Source organism: Mya arenaria, chromosome 5 (genome assembly GCF_026914265.1).
Source record: "Mya arenaria isolate MELC-2E11 chromosome 5, ASM2691426v1".
NCBI lineage: Eukaryota > Metazoa > Mollusca > Bivalvia > Myida > Myidae > Mya > Mya arenaria.
In genome coordinates, this window is record NC_069126.1 from 33529709 (window position 1) to 33543348 (window position 13640).

The following is a 13640-nucleotide window of genomic DNA, read 5'->3' on the forward strand; positions in this document are numbered from 1 at the left end:
TAATTAAGGGACAAGTCTGCCTTGTCCTTACAGCAGATATATATATTTATATATATATATATATATATATATATATCCCCTTCGGTAGGCGGTATTCATAAACTTTTAAATTGAAATACTCGTTACACAAGAGAACTGTACGCGGTACGCATAAACTAGCATTATTCGCAACACACTCTCAAAATACTACAGTATTATTTGGTAGGCAGGAACTACAAAGAAACAAAGGAGTACTCGATACGCAGGGTAGGGAGGAAGGCTTCACCCTCATAAAGACACTGTAGTCCTAGCACAATATAGGGTGTAATTTAACCCCTTCACTCACTGTGTAACGAATACTCCACTATTTGATGCGGCAATTCCTTGTTAACAAATTCTGCTCAAGTTTGTGATGATCTGCGTACGGAATACTACCAACCATTTCTGCGTACCACGTACCTATTGAGTTCCAATGTACATCTTTAAAATACTGTGTAACAAAAGGTCAATTGCTCGTATTTATAGTATTGAATAAACGAACTATTAAATGTGTTATTGTTAAAGTACAGCTATGTAATTGGTCATTTTAGGCACCACAGGGTACTTGCTAATCAATTTTAAGACCAAGATGTCAACCAAAGGTTTCGATTGCCCGACTGGCTGACGGGACAGCTCGACAAGCATGAACCAAAGTCCAAAATTAAAGTAATTGTGTATTTATTTTGGTTTATATCTCCGTGACATTTGAGCCCTAGATACGCTGTTACATCATTTGAGAAGTTTGGTGACCCACGTTTGTCCGTACAAAGAATGGCAAACCATTGTTATGGCTTGCTTCTACCAGTGGCAGTTTCGAATAGTTTTATAAAACTATCTGCGTCACAATCATTCAGCAAGCAGCTGATGCCGAGTGAGAAGGGGAGTTACTTTGTCGTATAAATATGTATACTGTTGGTGTTTCTTCCCTTTGACCATAACAAGTCTGTTTCTTTAATTTATTCCACATAATACGATTTATTTGTAAATGATATTCACTTTTATCAAGCGCAAGGCCCTGGTGGTGCTTCTAAAAAAATCTCTGCTGAATTCGTGTGTGACGAGGATGGTTGGTTGTATTAAATTATTATGTCGACGCTCCGTATGACTGGATTTAATATATCATGATAAGAAAAAATATGTATGTGAAGACGATGTGTATTTCATAAGTCTGAATAGTGTTTATTCTGTTTTGTTTAGTATATATTTCAGTTTCGTGTGTTTAATACACAAATCAATTGGACTAGATAAATGCTTCAATACGCATATTTTCAGCCGTCTGGTTAGTCGTTCGGGAGGTTGTACCCGGTAAAGTGATGAAGGGGTGCGCCTTCCGTTGGTCACAGGCGGTGTGGCGGCACATCCTGAGTGGGGGGGCCAAGTCACATCCGCTGCGCATTTGTTAAGCTGGCAGAGAAGGCGAGGACGGGAGCCCGTTTTCAGACAGGTCGTCCGTACCAACAACGATCTTGAAGGTTTGTAATGCATTTTTTTTATTGAATTTACACATTGTCTCTTCTTATTATTAATCAAGTTAATACTATTTTAAATATGATTTTAAAGTAGACAAAAAGATCGAAAACAAAGTTAGCACACTTTTATATCGGAATATATGTTCATTATTTACAGGGTGGCTTAGCCGTCTGAGCCGAACTGGTCAGAGGATCTCAAGGGATAGGGCCAGCCAACGCCCGTTGTCTGCGAAAAGACATGATCATTATTAGACCAGTGTATGGACGGGGACCTCAAGACATCTGTGTGTCTGGAGGAGATCGGGGATGTCTATCGTCGGAGGTGAACTGGTGTTATTCCATTCTTCAATCTGCACACGTTCCTGACAACGCGGTGCTGAGGGGTTATGTTTGAGTCTTTCGGCGCTTGACTATACCGTGTCAGCTTAAATAACGTACACATTGTTTTTTTATACCTTTCAAATACATTTAGTGTTTACTCACGCCAGTAACACGACGATACACAACAATGGTTAAATAATTAAACAATTTACAGTCATTTTCTGACAAAGTAGAACGGCATTAAACAGTGTTGTGACAACGACAAGATGTATGACTGATATATGTATTCCCACTATCTAAGATTACTTTATTATTCTTATACAAACACATACTTAGATAATGTAAAAGCAACTTTTCCCGTAAATGTTTAATATTTACACATGCAAGACTGTCAATTATAAGCGGAAGGTCTAGTAATAAGTTCAGTCACTCAATATAATGTTCAATATTTTCACATGCAAGACTGCCAATTGTAAGCGGCAAGTCTAGTTAATAGTTCAGTACCTCAATATAATGTTCAATATTTTCACATGCAAGACTGCCAATTATAAGCGGCAAGTCTAGTAATAAGTTCAGTTACTCAATATAATGTTCAATACTTTCACATGCACGTATCCACAAACATAACATAACGCTAATAACATATACCACATGACGCGGATGTCACAATATAATAATATAACAAATGCCGCTGACAATATAAACAACATGACGCTGACAACATATAACACATGACACGGACAACATAATAATACATGACGCTGCCAATATAATACACTTGACACGGACAACAAATAGCCCATTACAACAAGAAGAAATAACATATGACATGGACACTAAATAACACACAACACACGACGCTGACAACATATGTCACATGCCGCTAAAAACATATAACACGACATTGACAACAAATAACACAAGACATAGACAATATATAACACATAACACATGACTCTGACAACATATGCCACATGCCGCTAAAAACATATAACACATAACTCAAAGCCCAACTGGCTGGCCCTTAACTAAGAGGGGTGACACTATAATAAACAAACACTTTACTTTTACTTTACATAACGGTGACAATATATCCCACATGACGTGGACAATATAGTAAATTGTGATGTAAATAATGTAACATATGACGCTGACAACATATAACACATGCGGCTGACATAGGGCACATTGGGATATTATGATAGGACGCTTTTCTGGTGACCTGTATTACGTCTGAACACTTCTTTTACAAATAACAAACACCTTTGCCGGGGCAGGACATGCGATTTATTGCTTGAAACAGCGTGAGCAGTTCACTGGTATAGTACGTACAACATCGTTACAATAATATACATCTGATCAAATCGTTTTCTACGAAATATTTGCGTACAATTACAGCGTTCTGTTAAACAACAAACTATATGAAAAGATATCATGGGTCAGATTAAAAACCAGAGATAAACTTCGCCCCAACAATAGAGTGTAAAATGCTCTGGAAAACTGTTCCCACTATATCTTAAGACTTGCGAAATAATATACTTAACATACCACATACAATATGCGAGTATTATTGTGTCATGCTTTAAGACAACATTGCCATATATCTGTACATTTCTCTTACAAAATCATATCTAATATTGTAAAACAACATAAAATTTGAACCTGATTGCCTGAAAAGTTGACCGTTCAGATCGCTGTCGAGCATAGAACTAATCGCCACGACCATTATCCCGCCTAAACCGCCGACCAATAGCCATTGGTCACCTGACTTTTACACCCGATTAAACCGCGCACTAATATTTGCGCGCCAAAATGTTAAGACAAAAGTTCTGCGCTATACTACGTAACGCACAGAACTAGTAAGTCTGAACACTTCTTTTACAAATAACAAACACCTTTGCCGGGGCAGGACATGCGATAGAATTTACAAATGTTAGTGAAGTCGGCAATCAAATTCAAATCGTGAAACATTCATAATTTAAGTTGTTTTGTGATGAACAATTTTTTCTCTAGACAATCATCAACATAGCCGTCTTTGGCCGTATCTGTCTTCCATCGACCGTGTCTCTTTAAACACCGGTCTGAAACTCCGTCAGCATTTGCTGCTACAGTAGCTCCACTTGCTCTTAAAGAATGAGTCCCCAAGTTTAATGTTGGAGCGACTAATTGTAACTTTGAAACTATGCATTCTCTAGCGCGGGTATAACTGATATTTTTGTTCTTTTTTAACAAAAAACATTTTTTGCCTGATCTGCATGCTGGCCTGAATAAAAACATATCTGAACCGATTACTAGCCCGGCGCATTTCATGTAACGCTCCAACATAAAAACTGGACAAGCCGATGTCGAACCCTTTGCAATTAAAACCTCTTTTCCCCCACGATAAATGTCTGTTTTGCTCTTCTTTATGTTAATAACTAAGTGTTCACTTTCAAATTTAACGTCATTACAAGTCAGTGTACTAAACTCATCAAAACGTAAAAATCCAGCATAAGAGAGAAGAATCATTGCGAGATCCTGTAGAACTATCACATCCGTTGATCCAATAAACATGTCACAAAGCTTTATCAAATGCTCAGAATTTACAACGTCTTTTTTCTTAATGGGTTTTGAGTTTAAACGCTTTGCACATTCAAGCATTGATTTTACTACACTATTCTCGGTTGGATCTGTAAAATCATTTACAGAGTGGTACCACTTGATGGCATAAAACACTGCCGAAATAACACTGGCAGATTTGTTATTGTCTATCAATGATGATAAATACATTGCAATATGAATGGAATGCGCTGGTCTATATTCGAATCCTTTCTCTATACAAAAGTCTATAAATCCCTTTGCTTGGTGGTGATATTTCAAAACGGTGTTGTCCGCCCTAGCAGCTAAAAGGTGGCTTGCCATTCTGTCGACCACATGTTCAGAATTGTCAATAATCGCCCCGGCTTCCTCGAACTTTCGTTTTAGCGTTTGTCTCAAGCCAATACCTGCAATACGTATATATCATGATACAACATGTACGTGTTCCGTATTCGCTTATGATTTAGATACGCGTACGTCAGTCTGTACCTGTAAAACCGTAATCATGACGTTTCTTCTAAACGTCAAGCATATCACAATTTAGCGCCAATAATCTGAAACTCAAAGGATCGTGCATAAATATCCCGTTTTTCCCTTTTCCCTGTAAGACTGCGCCTGTAAGGGGAAATTCATAAACATCTTTTACAAAACTTTTAAAACCATGTTTCCCAATAGTGAGTAACGGCCAAAATGGAGCCGATATCCACCTAGGAACAACCATTGTTCCTCTGCATTTTTCAGCAACCATCTTGTTTAAACATTCAACGATACGATTCGGCGGTGGAACAATCCAATTCATCTCTCCTACCCAGCTTTGCGTAAAGCAATCTATGGCTTCCGTACCTGGTACCCACCACCTTGAATTGAAACGATCACATTTATTGTTATAATGTGACGCAAATCTATCAACTGTAAATGGTCCCCATTTTGTGTCTAAAATTTTAAAATCATTATCACTTATTGACCAATCATCTGAATCTAAGCATCTGCTTAAATGATCAGCTTCTGCGTTATCCTTCCTCGGAATCCATTCTACAAACAAAATGATGTGGTTAACATCGCATATACGATGAATATCAAGACATAATTCGTGTAAATCGTCTTTATTGCTTCCTGAAATCAGAATGTACTTTACATTTTTGTTATCTGTGTAAACCAGAACATTTTTACCCACAAAATTGTGCAGATTACTAAGCATAATTCGGCGTACAGCTTCCAATTCCCGCCAGGTAGAACTTTTTACCTTCTCTGCATCAGACCAAGTTCCGTGTACTTTTGAATTTTCTGCTACGTCAGGAACTTTAATGTGTGTATTCATTTGCGATAAATCTAAACATTTAGACTCACATTCGGGAGCCTCGAATATGGGAACATGTCTTTGAGACGGAAACCGTCTCTCGCTAACATAGCGAACATACTCACTTCCGGGAGCATACCTCTGAGACTCGACCGGCCTCGCGCTATCTGAGCGCACCTGCCCACTTCCGGGAGCATATCTCTGAGACTCAACCGATCTCGCGCTATCTGAGCGCACCTGCCCACTTCCGGGAGCATACCTCTGAGACTCAACCGGTCTCGCGCTTTCTGAGCGCACCTGCCCATTTCCTGGGGCTATGTTCGAATAAACTAAGCAATTATTCTGAAAATACCTCTTTTCCGAGAGCAAACCATCGCAAACCCAGTCTGTGCGTGAGCTGCAATCCGTTTCGTCATCTGATGACGTCACTACCACATCAACTAGTAAACCTGAGGTACGATTACCATCATGATAGAAATCTACCCGTGAACCCTTACCAGAAACTACTTCACTAATCACGAATCCGCCGTAGCCCAAACTGCTTGCGTCTGACCAAAGACTAAACTCAGTGGTTTTGTCATATACCAAAGACTTGCCTTCTATGTTTAATCGTCTTACATTTTCCCGCCAAAACGTCAATTCATTTATGGCGTTTTCGTTTACCTTGACTGGAGCATTCCAACTAGCTCTACTATCAATACAACGATACAAATATCTGGTCATTCTACAAACGATCTTACCAAGCACACTTTGTAATGAAACAATTTGGCCAACGATACCTGCTAAAAAACGCACTCTGACCAGATCCAGCTTATCGCATGCGAGCTGAAACTTTATAGAGTCTATCGCTATTTCTAGCCTATCTATCCGTTCACAAGAAATGAAAATTCTATTTGATTCATAGTCTAGCGTGTGACCTAACCAGTTACCGATGCGTTTCGGGTACCAACTGCATTTGTCTTCTGCCAACAAAAAAACAAATTCCCTTACTGACTGGTGAATGAATGAACTTGCTAACAATGCTTTTGTTCGGTGAATGTGGCCGCCTATGCCGTCATCAAGGAACATAATAATCTTGTGACCTAGAGATCTCCAATATTTGACCAACACCCTTAAAGTTTTACTAAAAATAAACCCAGCGGTGGAAATACCGAATGGCAAAGATTTATATACATACCATTTATCCTCCCAACAAAATCCGAGATATATACAATGATCTGGGAAAATATCGATATGGTGATAGGCGCTTTTTAAATCAAATGTGAATATGTATGTGCCTTTTTCAAATAATGTTTCTGCAACTTTAATGTCCTCGTATTTCATTCGAAACAGATGCAAACATTTATTAATGTGTCTACAGTCTAAGACGAGTCTAGGCTTACCATTTCTATTATACGCTACTGTAAGAGGATTCACTATATGAGGTTTCTCCTTAACCTCTGAAACGACACCCTTTCTAACCAGGGAAGCAATTTCTCCCTCTACAAAACTGGGATTAGCCCTTGCAGACTTATTATTTCTCATCTCGATTCTCTCTGGAATCACCTTAAATGGTAACTTATAACCATTGGCAACCACATCTAAAATGTATTGATTGTCGGACGTTTCCGACCACTTACTTAGGTGTTTCTTTAAACTACCGACTGGAGTTACGTCATTTATGCTAGGTTCCACCCTATCTTCTTTTAAAGGGTTGATGTCTATAGAAGGACTTACTTGCCTCTCCACTTCCGCTTGAGTAGGTTCCGGATGATTCGTACCTGAATCTTTTACGTCAGTAACCAAGCAATTCATAAAACTACTTATCTTGTTATTCTGCTGGCTTGTGTTCTGCGGGCACTCCATTTTCCAATGGCCAGATTTCCCACACATGAAACACAATCCGGGACGCTGCCTGCTCGTCTGTGCGATGTGCAACGCCTGTTGTAATCCCGGCTGCTGTTCCGGTCGGCGATACGGCCAGTTCTTACGCGGCCGCTTCTTGTCCGACTTGGCCTTCCTACTGGCTCGAGCTTCGGCCTTGTATATGCGCTTCTCGTCATCGCTGTCGTCTGCAATGGGATTGGCCTCGTACTCCGAAACAACACGCCAACCCAACTCGGACGTGTCGGCCAAAAGCACCAGTTTCTGGCGGTGTTTCAGCAATTCAGTAGCTTGAACAATAGCCTCGTGTGCGGCGGTTAAATTTTGCGCCTGTACGTGCGACCCTGCCGTTTCAATTTTCTCTAATACCCTAGAATTAATCTTGTACTGCTCCTCGTTACTTTTCCTTTTAAATTTAGGAATGTCAAGTAAAGACGAGGGTTTATCACTTATCTTAGATATCATCCCGCTGATGCTTCCGAGTAACTCCTGGTTGTTTGTCCTCATCACTTCCATGATTTTTTGTTCAATCCTTTTGTCCATAACATCTGACATTTCGGACGTCGCCATGTTTCAAGCAAAAGTTGACCGTTCAGATCGCTGTCGAGCATAGAACTAATCGCCACGACCATTATCCCGCCTAAACCGCCGACCAATAGCCATTGGTCACCTGACTTTTACACCCGATTAAACCGCGCACTAATATTTGCGCGCCAAAATGTTAAGACAAAAGTTCTGCGCTATACTACGTAACGCACAGAACTAGTAAGTCTAGTTCGGTATGTAAACACGTATCCGTAGAGACCGCAGGTCGAGACGGATACATTATGACTCACCGAACGAGACGTGATGCACCGCAATCTGTCAAATGCGGGTATGAATTCGAATGTGTTACGTAGTTTTGTGTAATGAAGTCAAGCGAGGCTACTAAAGCGAAACGAAGTAAGAAGTTACAGAACTAACTTTATTGAGCGAAATCAGGACAATATATGTTATGTTTAAGCAAAATTAACTAATTACTAATACGATTTTAAATGTCACAGCATAAAAAAAACAAAAAACGGTACTTATTTTACAAGAATAAACTAATCGTCATTTCCTGTAGACGTAACGCGGCCATTTTTAACAAAGTAAATATTCGTGGGATATTTTGACGATCTTACTATTCAGAATTGAGGGAAGTTCGTGAGTCAATCGCTATTTCTATCGACGACGCGAATTCGCCTTCTTCTTTGTATTGGCGAGCTGTTCATATTTTTATGATAATAAGCATGGATAATGCAACAATTTATGAACTTTGAAATAGCAAACAAAAAGTTTAAAGAAGTAGCTGTCATGATAGATTGGAAGTGTTCTCTGCTTCGTGCTTATCCTCATGGTTTTTTGAAGAACATGATAATCATGTTCCTGAATATTACATGCTTCTGGAGGGTGAGTAAAGTTAAGTTATTTTATGTATTTTATATAAAAGTTGACAAGCTTTACCAATTTTGTTTTGGTTACGCTATTTCAGCAACGGGAAAGTAATTCCGAGATTACACACGGTACTCGCATGATACGGAATCAGAAAACAACAGTATGGTGATACGGATTTTGCAATGCGGCGTGCTTTATTTTCACTGTTGGATATGGAAAAGGAATTTGATAGGCAAATAATAAATTACAATAATATACCTCATGACGATGACAACATTTACCACATGACGTGGACAATATAATAATATAACACATGGCGGTGAAAACATATAACACATGACATTGACAACATATAACACATGCAGATGACTACATATACCACATGACGCTGACAACATATAACACATGACGTTGACAACATATAGCACATGACGCTGACAACATATAACACATGACATTGACAACATATAACACATGCCGTTGACAACATATAGGACATGACGCTGACAACATATACCACATGCCGTTGACAACATATAACATATGACGCTGACAACATATAACACATGACATTGACAACATATAACACATGCCGTTGACAACATATAGGACATGACGGTGACAACCGATAACACATGCCGTTGACAACATATAACACATGACGCTGACAACATATAACACATGACGCTGACAACATATATCACATGCCGCTGACAACATACAACACATGACGCTGACAACATATAACACATGACGCTGACAACGTATAACACATGCAGATGACTTCATATACCACATGACGCTGACAACATATAACACATGACGCTGACAACGTATAACACATGCCGCTGACAACATATAACACATGACACTGACAACATATACAACATATACACATGCCGCTGGCAACATATAACACATGCCGCTGACAACATATAACACATGACACTGACAACACATAGCACATGAGGCATATATGGTGGGGTGACTTTCAGCTCAAAAGGCCACTATTAAAAGGGGTAACCCGGACCCCCCTTTGCTACATTTCATGTTATATACCAAAATGACCGGGAAGGTCTGACGTTTATCACACTGCCGGCATAAATTGGCATAAATGGCGGCGAGCCGAGAAAATCAAAGATGGCCGACAAAGATTGGCGCCAAAATCAAATTTGCATTTTTTTGCCTTGTCAATCGACCTTTTCATCTCGTTTTAACATTATATTTCACCTAAACTGTAAGAATGATCACAGTTTATGCTTTTTAGTGATGACATAGGGGGGAAAAGGGGAAAATATAACTTTTATACAAAAAAATATATAAAAAAATGCCCAAATTTTGCAAGGGAGTGTGGAATTCTAACATATATCTTTTGAATAATTGCATCCAGTAACCTTTTCTTGTATTATAAGATAACTTTAAATACTTATACATAAATAAATATGTTTTTATATGAGTTTAAACCAATTTTTATCCAACCAAAAGCTGCTTCAGGTGGGTGAGGTAAATCGAAGCGGTTCTGAAAACCGGACCAAAACTTGAGAATTTTCTTAAAGTTCCATTGTGAGGAAAAAAACTGCTTGGTTGCATGCAACTGACACCAGCAATTATGTTGTATCAAAGCATGATTATCAGGGTAAAAGCATAAATTTGCATAAACAGTGGCGAGCTAAAATTATCCAAGATGACTGACCTTTAGGTTGGATTCCCGGCAACATGGACAATTTTCATGATTATATTTATAATAGTATTAAAAAGTGTATAAGTAGATGAAAGTTTATTAATGAACAAATAACAAAATAGTGATATTTAAACAAGTATATCATTTTTCAAAATGAATTAACTTCATTAAATCAATAATGGATAACATAATGACTTCCAAGATGGTTGCTAATATTTGATATCTTTGACAAAATAACAGTAGGCACATACAAATAATTTTTACCATTTTGCATATGAGTATATACAAGTGCATCTTAATAACACTTCTGGGAACTAATAAAATCATAAAGCTAATTTAGCAATCTTCTAACTCAACATCTGCAAGTTCAGTAAACAAGTTCTGACATGAACTTGTGTTTGTCAAGCATCCCTTACAATCATATGCTTCGGTACAAGGTTGCTCATTTGAACAACAAACACAATCATCTTTGCATGAATTACAGCAACTACAAACCAAATCACTTAGCAATTCAGGGGCAGCTGCAGTCTGTGTCATCATCTGAGGAATAAAAAATCCTGAATGTGGATCAAAAGTATAACCATAGTCCACTGGATTAGCCAATGGTGTTGGGGATAATGCACCTCTCCAGATCAACAATTGGTACATACATCGAAGCAAGAGGAGCATGAAACTGTCATTGGTTGGAGGAAGTTTCCTTGGTTTTACTTTTGTTTTTGCAAGAACAAGATTTGTTCTTAAAACATTCAGTGATTTACAATTGTTTTGACCATACAACAAGCCAACAAAAACAACAGCTGCTGCCTTTGTCTGAGGTAAAAGTGTGGACTGAGCCCCAAGGTCTGCAAAATCACTGACTTGCTCTGCCGATTTGGTCATGACTTGGAAAGCTCTCTTTTTACCAGTACCAAATAATGAAGAACATGTATCACAGCCTGTGATACAAAATACCGGTAACAATATTTGTGTAACTTCTGGCTGAAGAAATTCAACTGCGGAATGAACTGGAATATACCTTGTTCGATCAGAATACGCCACTTTACGACCCGTTTTGAAAAATATATTTTCAACTCTCAACTGATCAAAATGATGTACAAGGAGAACAAACACGTCGGTGTCCGGCCTAGCAACAACAATTGTATTTGCACCTAAATCAGATGCATGTGCAACATGAAATATCAGTCGAACATCTGCTTCCTCCTGGTCGGATGTTAGGCCACCAACAAATGCTACTGACAGACCCGTGACTTTTAAAGCCTTTGTAACCATACCACCAGCAACAAACAATGTCTCACCATTGACAAGAATATCATGGGCATGCAATGCAAGGTGTTCTGTATAAAGTTTAGTCAACTCACCTTTACTCTTAGTGCTGGTTTCCAGTCCCTGATCTGCATATTTGGTTGAATTGTAACTGGCGCATGGGAAAGAGTTTCACCCCGTTTTTGGCGCGTTTGGGCCTTCAAACTGTTAGTCATATACCTATCGAAAACCACATGGATGTGTTTGATACCATAACTGCTGGCTAATACACGTCTCCAAAACTCTGAAGCCATTTCCGAGTAAGTGATTTGTCTATTTGATGAAGGTTGAAGCATTTGGACAATAGCCATCCCATCAAAGACAATACAATCAGAAGCAGCTGGGATACTGTAAATAACCTCATCTTTAACAAGACCTTCAATTTTGTCTAGGAAGTCGGATTTCTTTGTCATTGTTATGGAACCTTCATCAGTGAACAAACTAAGAGGTACTGGGGCATTTTCAAATGATAAAAACCGTTGCAAAGACACCTTTCCGATTGTATTAATGGCTAAAAGCCGAATACATCTCCTCACCATTCATCTGAACAGATTTTGTGGTCGTTCGAACAACAGACTTAGACAGAGCCATGGTTTTTATTTTAACCCGTGCCATTGGATCAAAGAATGACTTTTTTGTTGACTGGTCTTCTTCAACTATGAACCTCTCACTAACAAGGGTTTGCAACAATCGTTTGCCTGTATCATGACAATTAAAAAGGCTCTCCTCCACCTCAAGCAGGGCTGCTACTCCTGTAACAATGTTTACTAGCTTTTCAGGGGAGACGAAAGAGAAAACGGATCTATAAATGATTCATTCTCAAAAAGGGACAACATCTGACTAACTGCACTATTGTATGCATTTGTATGGAATGGAGTGTCTGTGTGATGTTTTGTTGATGTGGTCTGTCTGCGGTTTGCAAATGCTATGGCATGCTATGGCATACTTTGCGGTTAACGGTCTCGATAAAAACCACCGTGTTAATGCACTGTCATTGTTTGTTAACCCTATAATACCACGAGAGGATTTGAGTGCCTTATTTTCTGTGACTTCAAGCACATAATCTGTCCAGACGGCATTGAACGTGCCTTTTGTCAGTTTAGCAACAAACTGACCTTTATCGAAATTCTCTGTCAGGTGATCAGGAATTCGATTCATCTTCAACACCATGTATGTCATGAACCTGAAATAGATAGATCTATTTGAGGCAAACAAAAAAGGCAAAAGCATTCGTTTGGCATCCTGGTGAGCACTCCAAATATCATGTCTCGAGGGAGATGGATACACTTTGATAGGCAATGATACCTTAGTGAGATAGTCATCCCAAAATTTGATAATGGTGACATTGATCTTTCCTCAGATCTGAATAACTCAGTAAGAGGAATCATCTCAGAAACGATCAATCCTGAAATGCTATCAAATTCATTGCTATCAGAGTCAGATCTTTGTTTCAACCATCTGAAAAAGATTGTGAGGAAACAATTTTTTGTTTTGTTCAGCCCATGCTCTTAGCTGAAAGAGAAATCTGTTGTTCAACACTTCATCAATCATGAGAATAGCCCGCAAAGCTCGGTCAAAGTCTTTGCCAGGCAATATATGATCAGCTGTCAACTTTGCAGAAACATCAGACTCTACCATCAACTGTTTTAACCCCGCATCACCATAAATGTGCCCTATCCCACCAAAAATACTCATC

The 13640-nt window shown here is 38.9% G+C and overlaps 1 protein-coding gene across 1 annotated transcript; it reads right to left on the reverse strand.

Moving 5' to 3' along the window:
- Nucleotides 1-1650: 1650 nt before the first annotated feature.
- Nucleotides 1651-8250, reverse strand: LOC128235632 (uncharacterized). The gene is made up of 4 exons (XM_052950436.1): nucleotides 7065-8250; nucleotides 5733-6131; nucleotides 4494-4792; nucleotides 1651-1713 (listed from the first exon to the last, which is right to left on the reverse strand). The coding sequence occupies exons 1-4, from the start codon at nucleotides 8113-8115 to the stop codon at nucleotides 1651-1653; spliced, it is 1812 nt and encodes a 603-aa protein (XP_052806396.1). The 5' UTR covers nucleotides 8116-8250.
- Between the last annotated feature and the right edge of the window lie 5390 nt (nucleotides 8251-13640).

What these genes read in the sequence shown, in the direction of transcription:
- LOC128235632 (XM_052950436.1), bottom strand. Translation starts at nt 8,115, where the DNA reads ATGGCGACGTCCGAAATGTCAGATGTTATGGACAAAAGGATTGAACAA. An exon ending in AGTAGCGTATAATAGAAATG is followed by an intron (nt 6,132 to 7,064) that starts GTAAGCCTAGAC and finishes ATCGTACCTCAG; the next exon opens with GTTTACTAGTTGATGTGGTA. An exon ending in CCATCAAGTGGTACCACTCT is followed by an intron (nt 1,714 to 4,493) that starts GTAAATGATTTT and finishes GTCTTTTCGCAG; the next exon opens with ACAACGGGCGTTGGCTGGCC.